We start from the raw sequence: 18,648 nt of genomic DNA on the forward strand, positions 1-18,648 counted from the left end.
TTTCGTAGGTGTCCAGAATGGCAACTGTAGGACACACAATGCTGAGTTAAATATAGAACATTCAATAGTTACTTTAATGAGTCTCACATTGATACCAAGGTCTTAGTGAGTCATGAGTGGTAAAAGGTGAAATCTTTTCTTTTTAGGTGACTAGCTGAGTTCACTTGAAAGAGGCAGAGTCATACCATCACTGGGATGACTTCTTGACAGTCGGATTTCTTGTTCTCATTGGCATAGCTTTGCTCCTGCGTTAGTTTTAAATACTGGGACTGCGTCTGTTCAATGCCTCCCCAAGCTACTGGAGAGGCAAAAGTTCTTTCGGTGGAATACTGGACCTTACTACTTTCACCATACTCTACCTTGTGTACTTCAAGTTCTAATTGGCTTTCTTCTTCCTTATCCTTCTAGGCAGACTAGCTAACTCGGAAGCACCCATGCTGCCACTAGTTTTAGACAGATTTAGCTGCCTTTTGTTGTGGGGATGAACAGGGGTGTCAAGCCAGAGTAACATTATGTACCCTCAGTTTCTCACTTACGAAAATAAGTATAATGGTACTTACTTTAAGGCAATGGTTTAATATTAAATAAATAGATTCATAAGAATGTTTAGTTTTATAGAAATAGGTTCTCTGTTTTGGCTGAGCTATTCCTGATGCAAAACATCACAGACAAAAAAAGAACCACCAAAAACACTACCCACCCCCCCAAAGACCTCTTATGGCTTATTCAGATTAGCTTTTTTTACACCCTACTGCCCCTGAGCCCCAAAGCCATTGCAGCAGAATTGGAGTAGCGTTCTGGTTACTTTTTCTTCCCTTAACTATTTCCTCTGCCACCCAAGCTACAGCTGATATAGGTGTCCTAAAAATAGGAATTTGAGGCACGGAGATGGATATTTTTTCTACGCTCTCAGAAAGCTATTTGACTGTAGTTATATTTTTGTGTTGCTTGAGCTGCAGTAAGAAATCCAGCAGAGCTGTTTGTCCACTATCATTGTTATCTTTTGAAGTATTGTTATCAGAAATAGTAACTACATATTTGTTTAATCTGTTTTAGGTCTGTGTTTGTAATCTTTCCAGCCTTGCCCCCTACCTGGGAATACATTTTCTTCTGGGTTAATGAAGTCTCATTGTGTCTCTCCTGATATCTTACCAATCTTGCCTCTTCCTATAAATTGCTCTGATATGGACACTGATAAGATAATGAATTTGGACCACATCCACAATCATATTTTCTAAATAAGTATGTCAGACAAACACTGTTAGAACAACGAAAAGAAGAAAGAGGTAACTTTGGCTTAGTATTGAAAACAAGACATGTTGAACATAGACTTGTGAACCTGTAAAAAATAAAACAGTATCAAAAAATGAACTACGGATTTTTATCTATAATATGTCAGAGATGATAAAGGCAATGCTGAGTTTCTGCAAAAACTAATGAATGAGAACCATTTAGAGTAGACAGTACCCTCAGTGATAGAGGAGGAGACAGTTCCATGAAATAACCAGTACATGAATATATGTCCTTCTGCCTTTCGCAGACATTTAGCAGCTTATTCTAGTGGAAGAACACTTAGTTTTGTATACACACACACAAAAAAAAGAATGTTACTGCTAAGCTAACAAAAGAGAGAAAACTACTTAGAAACATCTGGTTCTTCTCTGTAAAGCTGAAAAACATAAAACCTGTCATTTACATGTTCTTGATTTTTTTGTTGGTGCTTTTATTTCAATGTCCTTCGTGTTCTACACATCCTGCTAGTCCGTATAACTGAAATACTAACAGTTTCTGTGAGTTGATCAGATGTACTGACAAAGGTTGGTCCTGTTTGATTGTAGTGTTCATCTTAGTCTTTCAGTAAGGTCAGCCACCATCATTTTGCCCTCAGACTTTCACAATTCTGGGAATAACTTGTTACATTATGAACTCTGAATACTGTCTGCATTATGTTCACAGATACCCAAATTCTTAATGCGGTTATGTGATATAATGAAATGCACCATTTAATAGGTGGAAGAGATTCCTTTTAAAATAGCAAAAAGCCCCTGCTGACCTGTTGCAATATTTTTATCCAAGCTAGTTGAGGATACAGGATATAAATGAAACTTAAATTCTCTCATTTGCTTTATGGTTTTCCTTATCTTGGACCTTAAGAATCACAATACAAAAATAGCTGCCCTAAGAGGGAGCTGGGGAGTGTTGCTAAGATGCAACAGTCCTTCATGTACTATGAAACAACATCAGGCCAGTTATTCCCAAGCTGCTTATTGACGTGTTTGCATGCTGTGATCCTATCTCTGTCTTCTTCCTGCGCCCTCAGTCTCGCCTCTAGCTCTGTTTCTAACCTTCTCTCATGCTAGGGTTGGCAATGAGACATTGTTTTAAGGTAGTTTGATGTCTCCTGTTCATATCCTAATTATTTTTCTCTTAGTTTTGAGACTACTTTGGCCCATTTATCGCTTTGTTCCTTTTTATATGGCATAAATGGACAATGATGGACACTTAAAAGATGGATAACACTTGAAAAATTTGTCATAGGTTCATATATGGTCTATTTTCAAATGCCAGCCTGTTTCAAATACTATTTTATGTTAATCTCAACTGGTGCAGGAAATATTCAGCACTTCTAAAATTCAAGTCACTACTTTGCCTTTTTCTTGCCTCCTCTTTAATGAAGACTGAAACTTTCTTCATTCTGTTCCCTTTAAAGCAGAAAGATTTGATTTAGATTAACACTGGCACTACTTTTCAAACTCCTTCCTTAATCCCACAACAGACCATGTATAGGATCAAATGGCACTCATTTTGATCAACTAAAATATTTGGAGACAAGCTGTCTGTGTGCTGTCTTATGCTTATGGCATTTCTATGATAATAACTGGGGGGGGAATCAGATTTATACTTTTTTCCCAGTCATGATTTGTCATTATAAGTGAACATTCTTTTAGGTAATATAGTCGATAACACAATTAACGCTAAAAGGCAAGTTTGGCATAATACCAGTTTTAGCCTTTACAAAATATCACTTACAACATTTATACAGAGTAAGATGCCACGACGTTCTTAATTGCCAGGATTTATAAGAAAATACTTCAGTATGCACTGATCTTTCACTATATACACAAATAGTGATGTATGCTGTCATCATTGTGTGTGTAACAGAGGCCAGAATTTTGTCTGGAATGTTTTGTGGGGGATTTGGTGATTCTGTGTAATAGCACTGTCTTCTGCTATGGTTTAGATGGCTTTTATCTATCCACTAGAGGTTATTTCAGGATAAATTGACAACCTGCACTGTATCTTTTTACTCAATCACTTCTATGTGCAGAGTGCCACTAGTATTTTCAGAATAGCACTTATGATACGGAAAAAGTAGGCATAAATGGGCTGCTGAGAATTTATTGGTACTCCTAGTTCTGTTGATGAGGAGCCTTGCCAACATAGTGACTCAACTGCCTGTTTAGTGAACAGGTAGAGCCTTTTATAGCCGGACTATTTCTCCTCCTCAGAGATAAAAATAAGAGTTGGTGACTTAAGGATAGAGTGAACAGGAGCTAAGACAGCTTGTCATTGCTGAATCTTGTCCTGACAGCTGCCTTAGCAGAATGCATTCGATAAACTGTGATTGACAAAATACTTGAAAACTGCAGCTTAAAACTGAATTTGTGGAGCATGCGAAAGTAGGCAGGATAAATTAAGAATAGTCTTAAGAGCACACAGAGCTGTCATCGCACACATAACTCTATTTAAATTTGAAAAATAGAGAGCTGTAGCGAAACTTAGACTGTCCTAATATAATTATCAAGATCATTACTGTAATTGACCCTTCATTTGAAGCTAGGTCATTATGCAATATTTTGTGCTTGTTTATTGTACAAAATCTAATGTTGTAACTTAATTCAGTGGTAGAGAAGGGGCAAAACAAAAAAATCAGCTACTAATTGCTCTGAACTTTTGGAGCCCATAAATAAATTTTGAAGTTTAATGGTCCATTTTGATACTAAAAAAAAATTGACGACAGTGGACCTCATTTCACTGACTTTACATTTCTGGTTTGAGAACAATTAGAAGTTTCCACTTATTGCAAATTAAGCTCAGAATTCTCCAAAAATGAAACCCTTCTAATGCATCTTCTGCACGGTTGGAGGCACTCAGAGGGCTTTTTTCTTAGGTGGGTTGTCTTTTCTATTTCAAATCAATATAGTCTCCTTAATTAACTGCATAAAATGTTATATGCCATTCCACAAGGTAATGGAAATGAATTACACCACTTCTGTACAAATACTGGGATGATTTTCAAAGTACTTTGGTATAAGTTCAGTTGCAAAAATAAGATATACAGAACACTGCTAGTATTGCCAACTGTAGAATGCTGTGGCAGTAAGCAGAGAGCACAGTAGTCTCCTTTCCTTTGTTGATTGTAGTCATTAGACTGCACTACCAGTTGATGCATTTGTTGGTGTTCATTCTCTTTCACATTTGCATTTAAATTCCTGTGAAAGAAAGATAAGATAAAGAGGTAAACAAATGATGCTTATTTGCTCTTCAGTTGAGCTCCTATTAGAAGTATGACTTTAACGCCTAGGTATTCTTTACAGAGCATCATATGTCCATTCAGTCTCCAGCAGACTTCAAAAGGACGTATCCCTGAGGTTTTAATGAAAACATAAATCAACAGGGAATAACTAAAAATACACTGAAAATGAAAAGTAAACTAGGTCACTCACCACATGACTCAATGTTTGTAGCTTAGATAGAATATATTGCAGTGTTTTTTCACATCATAAATATCCTTCTGGTACATGTAGAAAGTATTGTCTATGTTTACTTACTCTAAAATGTTATCCCTTTTGAGTCACTGTGTCTAATGCTTTCTCTCTAACAGCGCACAGCATGAACTTGTAATATGTTTATGTATGTCTGTCTTGTCCAGGCAATTCTTCTGGCTCTTCTAAGAACTGCTTGGCTTGTAGAAACTGGGCAAAGTCCTTAAGGCTAGATTCTATCTATCAGGAAACAGATGAGTACATCTATTACTAGCCTATGTTGTATACAGAGGGAAGCAGCTACCATGATGTGTAAGTGTCGTGGTTTAACCTCAGCCAGCAACTAAGCACCACGCAGCCGCTCACTCACTCCCCCCAAGTGGGACAGGGGAGAGAATCGGAACAGTAAAAGTGAGAAAACTCATGGGTTGAGATAAAGACAGTTTAATAGGTAAAGCAAAAGCTGCGCACGCAAGCAAAGCAAAACAAGGAATTCATTCACTCCTTCCCATGGGCAGGCAGGTGTTCAGCCATCTCCAGGAAAGCAGGGCTCCATCACGTGTAACGGTGACTTGGGAAGACAAACGCCATCACTCCGAATGTGTCATCTCCCCCCCCCTTCCTTCTTCTTCCCCCAGCTTTATATGCTGAGCATGACGTCCCATGGTATGGAATGTCCTGGTGGCCAGTTGGGGTCAGCTGTCCTGGCTGTGCCCCCTCCCAGCCCCCCGTGCACTACCTAGCAACAACTAAAACATGGGTGCGTTATCAACTTTGTTCGCGTCCTAAATCCAAAACACAGCACTGTACCAGCTACTAGGAAGGAAATTAACTCTATCCCTGCTGAAATTACAGTTATCAATTACTGCTACAGTTATTTAACTACAGTTAAATTACTGCTGAAAAAACAGTTATCACTACTGTTTTCAGCAGAAATCCAAAACATAGCCCTGTACTAGCTACTATGAAGAAAATTAACTCTACACCAGCCAAAACCAGCACAGTAAGGTAAACGTACATTGATACATAAAAGAGCTGAATTTGTCTGTTTTTCTGAGTGTATTACAGCCGCCTCCTGTGCTTTGTTGTTCCATTCATGGAGCAAACTTAATTTTGGTGTTTTTTTTAAATGAGCTAGGAAAGCAGATACATACTGAGGTGATTGTTTTCTGTATGCCAAGTGTAATCCAGGGTAGTGAAGACAAAGACAGTGAAAAATTTCCTGAAGAATCTCATGATGCTGAGTGGGTGGGAGAGAAAACAACGGGTGAAATTGATAATTAATGAGGATATATGATGGGCTCTGAATTGTCTATTATTATTCAGGAAAGTTATGTTATTGCGGCAGTGGACAATCCTATGAAAGGATATCCATATCGTATTACAATAATGCAAACAACCCCCTTCTTAAAATAAATAGGAGGAACCAGTGGAACGTTTATATAAAGAACAAAACAGAAAATATCATCACTGCCATTCTGTAAAGGTGTGGGATGTCCATACCTTGAACGATATGTTGAATTGTCATTCTTCTGTTTAAAGAATGATATAGTAGAACTGCAAAAGGTAAGAGCCAGCGAGATGGGTTACCCAAAGTATGGTATAGTTTCCTTGTGAAGAATTACTTTAATAGTTTAATATTCTTTAGCGTAAAAAAACCAGCAACTGGTGACATGATTGGAGTCTGCGCAGTGGTGGGTGACACAGATAATGTGAATAAGGAATGATTGTTCACTGCTTTTTCCTCATATGGTCATTGTAAAACATCAAATTAGCAAATGGCAGATCCAAAACGAGCAAAAATCTACTTCTTCATATAACATTCAGGGAAGTTGTTGGACTTCTTGTCCCTGGACTTTGTAAATACTAACAGTTTACACTGATTCAAAGACAGACTCGAGAAATTACGGTTGGACTCGATAATCTTAAAGATCTTTTCCAACCTAAATAATTCTATGATTCGAATTGATGGAAGAAAAATCCAACCAGGGCTGTTGAATAAAAATTTTAGGAACTCTGAGAGAAACTCCTGGAGTTTCAGAGGCTATTCTGAAGGATTATCTTTATATGTTTACTCTAGCTTTATACTTTTCCTTAGGCTAGAGATGTGATAAAAGATCTGTGATCTGACTCGCTACTGGTTGTACTTACATTCTTTGTCAAAGGGTACTGAGAATAAATTTGTTTCAAAGCTATAGGTGATCTCATTATAGACGCTGAAAAGACAGTTGGTAAAATTTGAGATTGAGATCTTGTCCTTTGTAATTTTTTTCCCCAACAAATAACACAGTAAGACAGTAAGTTTGTCTACTTGTCTGCTTGTGAATTGTGTGTTGGTTCTTAGTTCTTCAAAATTGTTTACAGGCACAGATGACAAATTAGATTTTACCTACTACATTACTTCAAAGCTGTAATTTGATTTTTCTTTTTCACTAGTAGAACTTGCTGTAGAAAGAGAATAGAGATCAGTAAGTAAAAGTAGGTCTAAAGGTGGTTGAGGCTCATCAATTAATTAACTTGCCTTAACAATTTAAAAACAGTAATTCTTAACAGTGAAGAACATAACTGTATAATGAGAAAGATGTTGAAGTTACTACTTTAAGAGCTTTTTTGTTTTGTTTTGTAAGGCATTATTATCGCTAGAATATTGATCTCAATCACTAGCTCCCTAGGAACGCAACTGTATGTATTTGGTTTAGGTTTTCTTTTTATTTTTAGGGGCCGCCTTAATTTTAAATGAGTAAGAAGCTACAGTGTTAGAAGTATACAGAATGTTGTAGGGCCTATGGAATATTCAGGTCATTGAAAAACATGCCCAATATGTCAGTAGGACTAGCGTGGTAGCACTTTGGTCCTTCTTACCTTTTTTGTCCATATGTCTTAGCTTTAGACTGTTCTTTTGACAGAAGAAATCATGTTTTGGTGGTTTGCTTTTTTGTTTGTTTTGGAGGAGGGATGGGGTGACACAACGCACAACATGTGGTTATAATAATTTAGCGCTATTAGAATTGCATGCTGGAAAACCTTCTTTTCATTGTTTTATGAATCCCTTAATGTTTATTTCAGAGCTGTCACAGTGCTCCATTCTGCTGGCATTAGTTGATAAATTAAAACAAGTGCAATCTTACCAAAATCAGCTAACTTTGCTTTATTCCCTTACTCCCAAAAGAAGCAGCAAAGTAGTATGTGGCAGATAATTTTTAGTATGTGGCAGATAATTTTCACTGTAGCATTTTGGTTGACTTATTCTTTCTTTACGCTTTCAAGCCGAAAAAGTACAGGATATCAATATGTATCCCACAATAAGGAGAACAATTCTTTTTAAGGAATTCTTTTTAGAATTCTTTAAATTCTTTTTAGCCTTCTCTGTACGGTTTTTATTTACACAGTTTTGTATGCTGCCAAAAGTGACAAAGAACAGCAGTGGGTGCTTTAATTGAAGTGTTAATTGGTTGTAGTACAATGCATATAGTCCCCTCTAAATTTAAACTTTGACCTGACCACTTTTGTTGTAAAACTTGGTTAATGTGAATTTTGTCACCATATTTATGTAAGGATACTGGTTTTAATCAGGTTTTTTGTTTGTTTGTTTGTTTGTTTGTTTGTTTGTTTTTCAAATAACTAGATTTGAAAAAGTCATACAAACTTTCACCGGGAACTGTTTAGTTTGTACTTCAGTAAATTAAATTCTCCCCATTAGCCTAATAATTCAGATATTGGTCTTGCCAGGCAAAAGTTTTTGATCTAAAAACATAGTCATTGAAACAGGGGCTGAATAGTAAAGTGCTATTTTGGAGAAAGACTTGCATGGAGGAGGTATCAAAGAAGGAGAAAGCAACCTTAGAGTACCTGTAGTTGCTAATTGAGACTGAAGCTTTCCTTAGTTTTTAATAAATTATTCCCATGAGACTTGTGGCTTACGGTTTTATAAATTATGGGGATATTGACCCGTAGGTGAGTCATTGACCCGTATGGGGATACTAACCCATTCCTAACAGCGTGAAGTAATAGTTGTTAAATTGACCCTTACTTTAAAAAGCAAAGCAAAGCAAAATCAGAAGGAAACAGCGTGAAGAAGAGAAAAAAGTTTCACTTAGAGTTTTTCTTTTGATGCGAGTCAATGACCATGTTGAATTAAGAGGCAGTTATGGATATTTTAGATGTTAGGGCGTGACTGTTCAGGGGCATTTGCGAAGATTCATCCAAATTACCAGTGATTTTTGTGGCATGATTTTAAAGTGGTATTGTGAAATTGATTGAAACTTCTATGTAGACATACTTGTTTGGACTTAAGAAGGCCTGTATTTAATTCTTTTTGGAAATAGGACAAATTGAAACCATTTAATTTGACTTAAATAAATCCACTTGAAATTTAGTTTCTGTTCACTTAAGTTCATAAGTGTAGACAGACTTCTGCACAAAAAAATAGACGTCTATGCACTCTACTGAGTGCTGATCTGAATTATGCATGTCCCTGTGATTCTTACAGTACTAGTACATCCTAATGATTTATTAGTCCACAGGAAATGAAAATACAAAATGAAGGTATTTGTCGTTTTAAGTCCTGTACTGTTGTCTCTAATGTAGCTAGTTGCTTAGTTGATTCTGTGCAAGAGACATGGGCAATGCACTTGGAAAATCCAGCTCCTGGTGCAGTAGATCTGTTGCCAGTCATGTTTGGTAATATTTAGGACGTTATAAATAGCAATGTGAATCAAAAATTCTTCTGACTCCCATTTTGTAACCTTGCCTTTGGTAGACAGAAGAGAGGGAAAATGGTGTATTTGCTGTTGAGTTCACGGAACTGTAATAGGCTTTCAAATGTACTTGAACTAATATTAGAGCATTTTTCTTTGTAGTGTTTGTCATTCTTGCATGAATATTTGGTGGTGTGTTAACCTATTAAGTGTGTACTTTCAAAAAATATGTGTTGTGGATGTTTTGTATTGGAGAATAATTATGCTTGAAAGCTGCTAGTATACTATGCAGGTAAAGCTTTTTTAAGTTTAATTGGCTTGGTGAATGTGCTTCAGAGGAGAGAAAATTAATACAACTTTTGTAAAAGATCAAACAAAACATTGGATATAAAATGTGCAATAGAACATAATAGAGTAAAACAGCAGATAGTATTTCTGTCAAGACAATATAGGACAAGAAAAATCATGTGGCTCTTTTATTACAGAACAGTTCATATTCCCATACTTTTCTGCGTGATTTTTATATTACTGACTTTTTTCTGTTTTCTTCATAATCATTATTTACCTCCAGAAATGATATGCATATAGGTTAAGAGTACCGCATTTGTTATGTCTGTCCAGTATGCTTGATCCAAAATGTTAGGGGAGAATGTGATGAAAAAACAAAACCAAAAAAGGTTATTTGCAGAAAACCTAGAGCTTTGACCTGCCCAGTACTGAGAGACTGTTCTGTCAGTTGTTACGGTTTTTGTCCTATTCCTCAAAAACCATAATGATCAGTAATAAACGTTGAGCAAATAGCAATGAAAATGTACTAAGGTATTAACAGAGGAGCAACATCTGCTCATTGGAAGGGTTCAGCAGAGAGGAAATCGGAGACAATTGGGACAAGCCTCAACCACATAAGTGTGACAGAAATGGAGCAAGTGTTTGTTACTGGATCTTTTTGTGTGAATATTGGGAGGGAGGGGAAGCAGCTTGAGAAATTAAAGGTATTTATTTGTAAGACCCTTTTTTTTTTAATGCTTCTGAAATGCTAGTTTATAAAATAAACCATCTTTTTATTGTTTATTACCATAAAAATTGGGTTATGCCCTTTGATAAATAGAAGAGGGAAAATCAGATCAGAGCTTAGGAGGATATTTAGGCTCTGGTCATATTTAAAGTTCCGCAGTTATTTTCTAGATGAATGTTGACAGAGAGGCTTAAGAATTATGGGTGGAGAAAGCAAGCCTTATAAAATGCAAAAAGGTTTCATGCTGTTAAAAAAAAAAAAATCATAATCAATGTGCTATCATCTCAGGATCAAATATCCCAAGGTGGCCACAGACAGGTAAAGAGAGAAAATAGCAGATTCAGTAACATACACAAGCTTAAAGGGTAATGTGATAAAATGTCAATAGATAAACTGTTGATAGATTAATTCTGTTTTTTTCCTCTTGAAAGAGAAATGAAAGCAAAACTTTATTAAAACAAAATAGAGACAGTAAAGATTTCAAAAATTTGCATATTATAGGGTGTGATATAACAGAAACTGTAAAATTGCAAACTACTAAAATTGTCTAATTTAATGGTAAGTGCCACAGAAGAACTGCACTGTATTTAAGAATTTGGTCCCATTTTCACATAAAAAAGGAAGGGAGAAGGAAAAAAAAAAATTTAGTGAAACAATTCCATGACTTCCTTTTTGATATATTCCTGCGTGTTTACTTATGTGTTTACTTATGCATGTGTTTACTTATATTTAATTTCTCCTATTTTTAAAATATGATACATATAAAATAATCTCATCAACTTTTAGTATTTTGGGGAAAACTGCTGGTAACACTAAAATGAAGAAATTTGCAATGATTTTTTAAATTTATTTACCAAAGTTTTTATATTGATAGTCATTGTGCTCCGCGCTTCACATATCTTTTCTTCACTTGCGTATTGTTCTTAGAATTATCTTTCAGTGGATCATTCCTGAAAATCTCTTGTTTTCCTTCTTTGCTTTTAGATCAAAAATCTGTATCGTCAAAAGTAACACTGAACTAATTGGACATGAGCCAAAATACCTGAAAATGTCTTATACCCTATCAAACTTGAATTTCGTGTGTGGCAAGGAGACGTTTAGGCAGTTTAGTAAACTCTAGATTCCGATGAGTCTTGGGTGCAAGATTAAATTTTTATCTTATAAAAATTATTAAGGATTTGAACCTGAGATGTACCAAGTAAAATAATTTCCTAGTGAAGCCTTAAAGGCAGTGAAGAACAAGAATTGAAGTGACCATACATTAATTATTAGGCTTCTTGTCTTACTGGTTTGTGCAAGGAAATTCATGTAAATAAATAAAAACAGGTTTTATGTTTCCTCTTTATTATATCTGAAAACTCTCCTGTTGTTATTATGAAATTCAATAACAATTTTCAATTGATTCTGTGCTTTTCAAATGTAAGAGGACTCTCTAATTACTTCATGTTTTCAAAATCCAGGTATATTTGAATTAGTTGTACAACCGAAAGAGACCTGTTTTCTTTTTAGTCAAAGAGAAAGACTATTCAAAGCTAAAGGATTTCTCTTTTTTTATATATATATAAAAATCTGTCTTCCTAAAGCTGGAGAGTTTTTAAGAGACAAAAAAGAAAAAAAATTGCCATCCTTCCAGCAGTGCAGTTTCACTGCTTCATGTCTAGTTGAGATGCAGCAGAATAAGCCTGATTATGTTGCTAGTCAATGTAAAAGTCATCATGCTGTTGCAATAAACAAGTAAGAAGTGATTTATTACAGCTGAAAGTGTCCATTTTCCAAATGTATCTTAAGAGGCTGTTTTTAGATAATAAAAATTACCTTTTAGAAGGATATAATGATATATAATTGGCTGTAAGAGTAATAGATAATATACTGAAAATAAATTAGTATGACCTTAAATACCTACTGTACAGCATGTACGGAAACTCTCATGGACTTCAGGTTCAATTCTAATGCACGTATTATAGCCAGTTTTATGCACTCTGTCCTTTTTCATGGTTAATGATACCGACAGTGGGTATGTGTACCTCCTGCAAAGCAAGATTTCATCAGTACTACTGCTACTCAGTATGCCTTTTTATGTGTCGTTGATAATAAGATAAAAGAATTCTCAACCTCTAGATAATAATGAGTAATGTATTTTTTATTATTCAGGAATGCTTTGGGTGGGAGGAGGTGAAACATTCTATTGGCTGTATTACACCAAAGGTGAATGGAATGGAAGAAAAGGAGGAAAAGAGCCATCTCTAAAATGTATTTGTTTTATTTCATTTAGATTTTCACACACACCTTTCTGAGAAATTGAAAGACAGACAGACAAGCTGGCAGCAGCTGGCTGAGACAAAGAACTCTCTAATACGTAAGGTTTTTATCTTGCTTAAACTGTATTCCTTGTAAACTTAGAACCTAGTTTAGAATTTGTGGGTTTTGCAATGGTTAATCTAGTTCTGTTTATGTTCTGCTTATTCTGTGTTGTGGGATTTTGTTTGTATTTTCCTCTTGGGTATTTATATTCTGTTGAATAAACCTGATCTCCCTTTACTGCTTATTTCTATTTCATTGTTGAGTATTACCTTCCTGATTTGATTGAACTAAGCAAAGGTGGTTTTTTCACTGGGAGTCTTCACTGAGTGGTAAAGGAGCTGCATTTTGACGTTGCTTCATGGGACCAGGCTCATTACATGGAGAGAAAGAGAGCTAAGACATATAAAAGATGCCAGATCTCGGTACACACAGGCATAAGTTAAAAACAATATGATACCTGTATCTAGCAGTATTTTCACAAAGGCAATTACATATGTTTTATCCCATTGGTAAAAGCTTGCATGTGATACATGTTGCTTCAGCGATTCTTAAATCTGACTTTCTAATGAAAGATTTGGTGATAGCTGTGTTCATTTTTAGTCTTGATTTGAATTTTTTTGATCTAAGAGTTTCAGATTCACAGTCACACTTGGTGTGACACTGAAGTTTTGTATCTTAGGGGCTGTACAAAACAGTCAGGGGGTTTTCTTGGGGTTTTTTGGTTTTGTAGGGAATAACCTCATTTATAGACTTTTTTTTTTAAAATAGCACTACTCCCCCAACACACACATACCTTTTGTTTCCCTGAGAGCAAAACTCCTTTGGGAGGAGGAGGATATTTGGAAAAAAGCTTGCAATGTACTTTTTAGCAAAAGAAAAAAATAACAAGCTGTAGTAATACAAAACAAAAGACATCTTAAGGAATTTTAATACAAAGATAATGATTCGATGACATCTTCCTCTTGATGTTTCTTGAATTAAAAAAATGGTTTTCATTCACTGTATATGTACACTTATACTAACTATAGTGTCGGTATGTGCCCTTACTAATTTAGCAGGGGCCATTTTTTATGAAGTCTTTTGTCCTCAACACTGCAATTTTTGCCTTGTATTTGACTGCCTAATGAGATGAAAGACATACTTTGATATTTCATTCTTTTCTTCCATTGCAACCGTAACCTAGTACATACATGAAAGATACCTTTCCATTTGAGCTTTTCATTTAAGCACTTGAGTAAATGCTTTGCTGAATTAGGGCCCTAACCAGAAATAATATTCTGCTTGCTTAATATTTAAATGAGACATAAAACAAGGTTTTCTTGTCACCCCCAATTTGATTTTCTGATATCCTTTCCATAATTGCTTGATTGTTGGTTAAAAACTAGTGAATGGCATTACGCTTTGAATCTCAAACAGTGTCTGAGCAAATACTGGGACAGTTTCTTACATCAAATTCTGGAAAATACTGAGCGTCTGTGACCATTTCGTAGTTAATGCAGCCCAAGAATGCTCAGTGTGTTATCAAACTGGAGATAAGGACAGTTTTTTGTATTTCCATGCTTCTTAGAAGAGTGGGAGCCAGAGCATTTGGTAGAGCGATTAAATTTCCGTGATGCTGGTATATAATACTAAAAATTGCCCAAGGTGGCATGTGTATGGTTGGTAATAAAGATGAAATTAATAAAGAACAGAAATGATCTTGTATATATCTCTGCATTTCTGAAGCATTCATGATTATTGGTGTTGCAGAAGGGATCTTGGCACAGGTAAAATGAATGGGTTATGCTATTTAGGCCATACTAAATCTCAAAGTCTAATACTTGAGTGCATTTTCTAGGATCACAGAGAGTTTTTGCCCTACAAATTGTGTCCATCTGAATAATGTCTCTTCTCATTTGAAGCTTTGAGGCTTTTCATCAAATACTGTTTCTCCTTGGTTTAGTCCTTTTCCCTGACAACCTGATACCCTTCCCAATTCAAACAAATTTGGTTTATATATTGCTTTTAGTTGTTGGTATTATGTTTGTTCAGGGCTCTAGAAATTAACAACAACATGAGAATGTATTAATAACTATATAGCAACTGAGAAATATTTGATGGTAGTATTAATTCTCACCTCTGGCTTGACAGTAATAAGCATTTAAGAAAATAAGAACTGAGACAAGCAATAGCAAAACTTAGTACTTTTTATGACTTTTATGAGTCTAATTACTTGGACATACTACATCTGATATGGCTAGTAAAAGAGTTCACTGCATGCTCTGAAAGTGGTAAGAAAGATGCAGTAAGCATATAGATCCAGATGTGCTGACTGGCATTGATGTCAGCCTAATCTATTATGTTAATAATTCAAGGGAATTGACCAAAATCAAGCTTTATCTCTGTTCCTTTTAAAAAGTGCCATAGGATCTTTTTCATCAATCTGGATGCTGCCAAAAACAGACAGATGGCACTAACCTTGGTTTAAAGCCTCAGCTGGCTGAGAATGCATCTGAATAGTGTTGCAAAGCTTTCAGTGTGCATGTTGTGTCAACAGAAGAGGACTCTGTATCACCGTAAGCAGAGCCCTCAGACTTTTCATTTTAAAGGTACCCAGTTATCGAGTGTGCTCATTTAGCGGGTGGATTGCTTTGCTGTGTTCTAATAAAATGTTAGGTTTCTTGATCTATTCAGCCTTTTGCTTTGCTAAGGAGAAAAATGCCGCTGGTGCAGACCAAGAGATAAAGGGAAAAAAGGAGGTTAAGTGCTGAACATGGGTATTATAAGGGATAAAAGCCTCCTATAGGAAAATCTCTCTCCTATGTAGTATTTGGAGTAGACCTAAATCTCGCCTTTTCTCACTTCTCCTTTTCTGGGAGAAGAATTGTTAATAGATTAAAAAAAAACCCAAACCACCAAAACAAAACAACCCAAACAACAACAAAAACCACACAAAAAAAATCTCAAATCTCTCATACTGAGCATCCAGAATTAAAAACAAAAACAAACAAGCAAACAAAACCACCCTGGGTTTCTTTTTATAGCTGTGAAATAATGTAGCAAAAGCTCAGAGATTTATCAAAACCAGTAATTAATGCTTTTAAAGCATTCATATAGTGTAATGTTGAGCAATATGTAAAAGCAAAAGAAGAAATTTAATAGCACTCAGAGTATGATTTGAGTAGGACACTAACAGAGGCCTGTGCTTCTCATTAAATAATGAAGATAAAAGCATCGGTTCCTTGTATTGTGTGTGCAAGCCAACCAGAACATTAAGTGCAATAGAAGACTTAACAGGGAGGGAGAAAGGATTAAGTCAAGTGATTAAAAAACATACTGCAGTGCAGTAACAGTGGTTGTCCAGGCAGCCTTTCTTCTACCATTTCCTATCTTTTGGTTAACTTTGCAGCCATTGTAGTGCAGTTTAAGCATCTTCTCTGTTTGTTTCAACGTGATGATCTTGAGTAAGCTGTGAACATACAAATCTGGACATTGTAGTGGAGTCCACAGTCTCTGAGTTCATGTTTAATCCTGTCAATATCAAAAGGAGATTTGAATGACTGTAGTTAATAAGCTGTATATTTGATACGTTGTTGCAGCAAGCATACAACTATCTCAAAGATCTATGGTAATCTGTGATGTGCAAGGAAGTTCTTAAAGTAATTTTGGGACGTTATCAATTGGACTGTAATTTAATTAAGATAGGGATTATGCCTTTTCTGGGGGAAGAAAATAGATTGGATTTTATCCTGTGCTTATGACATTTAGATACAGAATGCAACTGGTTGTATTGGGGATTTGATATTTAGGAGGATGATTTCTCTATGGCATGACATTTAAAATCATCAGTGAGAATGGTAAACTGCTGTCCAGTAGCCTTCAGATATAAATAAGTTATTTTATTTTGTTGAAAACTGTATTTAAATACTGTGTATGGATATTGCAGATAGTGTTTATAATAATTCTGTTTAAATCACAGTGGTGAGGAATTTAGTTCACTCTGCTGCTTTCAATGCGGGTTCGCCTTACTGAGGATTATATGGGTTTGCATTCCTGGGAGGTTTTTTGGGTTTCCATTTTAATGGAAATTCTTTCAAAAATAAATGAGCAAAAACTGGTTTTATCATGGGATTTTAGCAATGATTTCTTTAAGTAGCCAAGTCCAGGTTGTACAATTTCTTTTCATGCAACATACTGTTTTGTTAAGAAACAATCGACGAGAGAATGTAAACCGCATAGCCAAAAGCGTGTGTTAATATAAAATAATGAGAGTGTAGGCAAAATTCTGAGGGGGAAATAAAGCTCTCTTGCATATTGGGTCCTAGAAGAAAACAAGCTGACGGTTCTACCAGGTGCCTTTCCTAGGAGCAGACTTAACACTTGTTACAGAATTTGTCTTGAAAACACTGGTATTTGAACTAAAGAATTTACAAATTTGCTTGAGAAACAAAACAGATTGTGTGTTGAAAGACTGAGCTGCTAGCAAAATACTTGATCATGTCAGATTTATACAAACTGATCTCCTGTGTATTGCACCATGTCCTAGAAAACTGGAAGCCATGAAAACAAGAGCTTATATTTTAAGGAGTTCTATGACAGCTTATAAAAAATAGCTTTTCCACTTTTTACATGAAGCTTCTACCTTAAAGAAACTGATGAAATAGGTGGTAATTTTTAACACAAGCAGTGACAAAATAAACACCATCTGCTAGTGTTGACTTATTCCATAGTATTCTCATGCTGGGTGATTTTATTTCACTTTATTTCAGAAATAGTTAATGACACATCTGCTGTGCGGTGGAGGTGCACTTTGGGTGATTAAATGTGGACATAAGTTTAGGGAAAACAATAATGAAACTTTTTCAGGAAACTGAAGGAAATATTAAACTACCAAAGGGAACTGAGAAAATACATAGCTATGTTGATGCCATTTATTTTGATCCAACTTATTATTGCATCAAAAATGTTAAAGGTATATTTATTCTTTCAAAATACCTGGTTATCATGGAAAACTTCTCATTTAGCCTTTCTTTTACCAAAGCAAAAATCTTTCCACAATGACATTCTTAGTCCTCTAAGCAAGCCTAGTTTTCTGTCGTGTCCATGAATTTGGGGCTGTGAAGACAGAACAGGTTCAGGTGCCGTGTGGGATCAGTGTCAGATTTGTTTACATGGGAGAAAGTATTTAAGGGAGCATAATGTACAGTGCCATCATTGCAACTGCAGAACAAAATAATGAGGTTTATCTCAACATCCAGTTGAATACTGTACAATAAGAAATTCTACATATATGCAGAGTTGTTTACTTTTATAGAGTATGTCTTTATCCTGTAAAGCTCTGTGAAGCTGTCTTTCCTCCCAAGCAAGGTTGTAAGACAAGGTGTAATCGTCTGGTGTCCCTGGGTTATTCAGGCAAAGACATAATTCATGGCATTTTGTGTTGTGGCATGTTTTCTTCCCTTTGGTAGAGCTTGGCAGTCCTGTTGGTTTGAAGATTCCTCTCCTGTGTCCCTGAAGAGCAGTCTCTTCCCAAATAACCCCAGTATGTCCTACCTTTTCCTTCTCAGCCAGCAATGAGAAGTCTTTGTTGTGGGAATTCCTATTTAGCACTTTACTGCAGAGGTATTAGCATAATGATCCACTATACAAAATCCAAGCAATTAGGCTGTTAAACCTGTGTTTACCGTGCCAAATCATATGTCCCTATGCTGTTATCAGTATAAGTAGATTTTAATAAATCCAAAAAACTGAATGTCTGGATCTCCATATGGATGGGTGGATATTTAATTCTGAGATAGAAATCAAAGCCATGGATTGGAAACCGTAGGAAAAAAAACAACTTTGGCTACCTTATTCTTTAGTAGGTGAAAAAAGAGGTTGGAGTCCACAG

At 35.7% G+C, this 18,648-nt stretch overlaps 1 protein-coding gene across 11 annotated transcripts in view; it reads left to right on the top strand.

Annotated features, from left to right (window-relative positions):
- The window catches only part of TENM2 (teneurin transmembrane protein 2), a 763,074-nt gene that overhangs the window by 420,495 nt on the left and 323,931 nt on the right, over positions 1 to 18,648 (top strand). For 7 of the 11 annotated variants that reach the window (XM_076350345.1, XM_076350344.1, XM_076350347.1 and 4 more), the window contains one exon: positions 12,751 to 12,834. The exons of the other annotated variants lie outside the window; for them this stretch is intronic. In XM_076350345.1, the coding sequence (XP_076206460.1) occupies positions 12,751 to 12,834 (84 nt within the window). The remainder of the gene's footprint in view (positions 1 to 12,750; positions 12,835 to 18,648) is intronic. 11 annotated transcript variants of the gene reach the window in all.

Source organism: Aptenodytes patagonicus, chromosome 12 (assembly GCF_965638725.1).
Source record: "Aptenodytes patagonicus chromosome 12, bAptPat1.pri.cur, whole genome shotgun sequence".
NCBI classification, from domain to species: domain Eukaryota; kingdom Metazoa; phylum Chordata; class Aves; order Sphenisciformes; family Spheniscidae; genus Aptenodytes; species Aptenodytes patagonicus.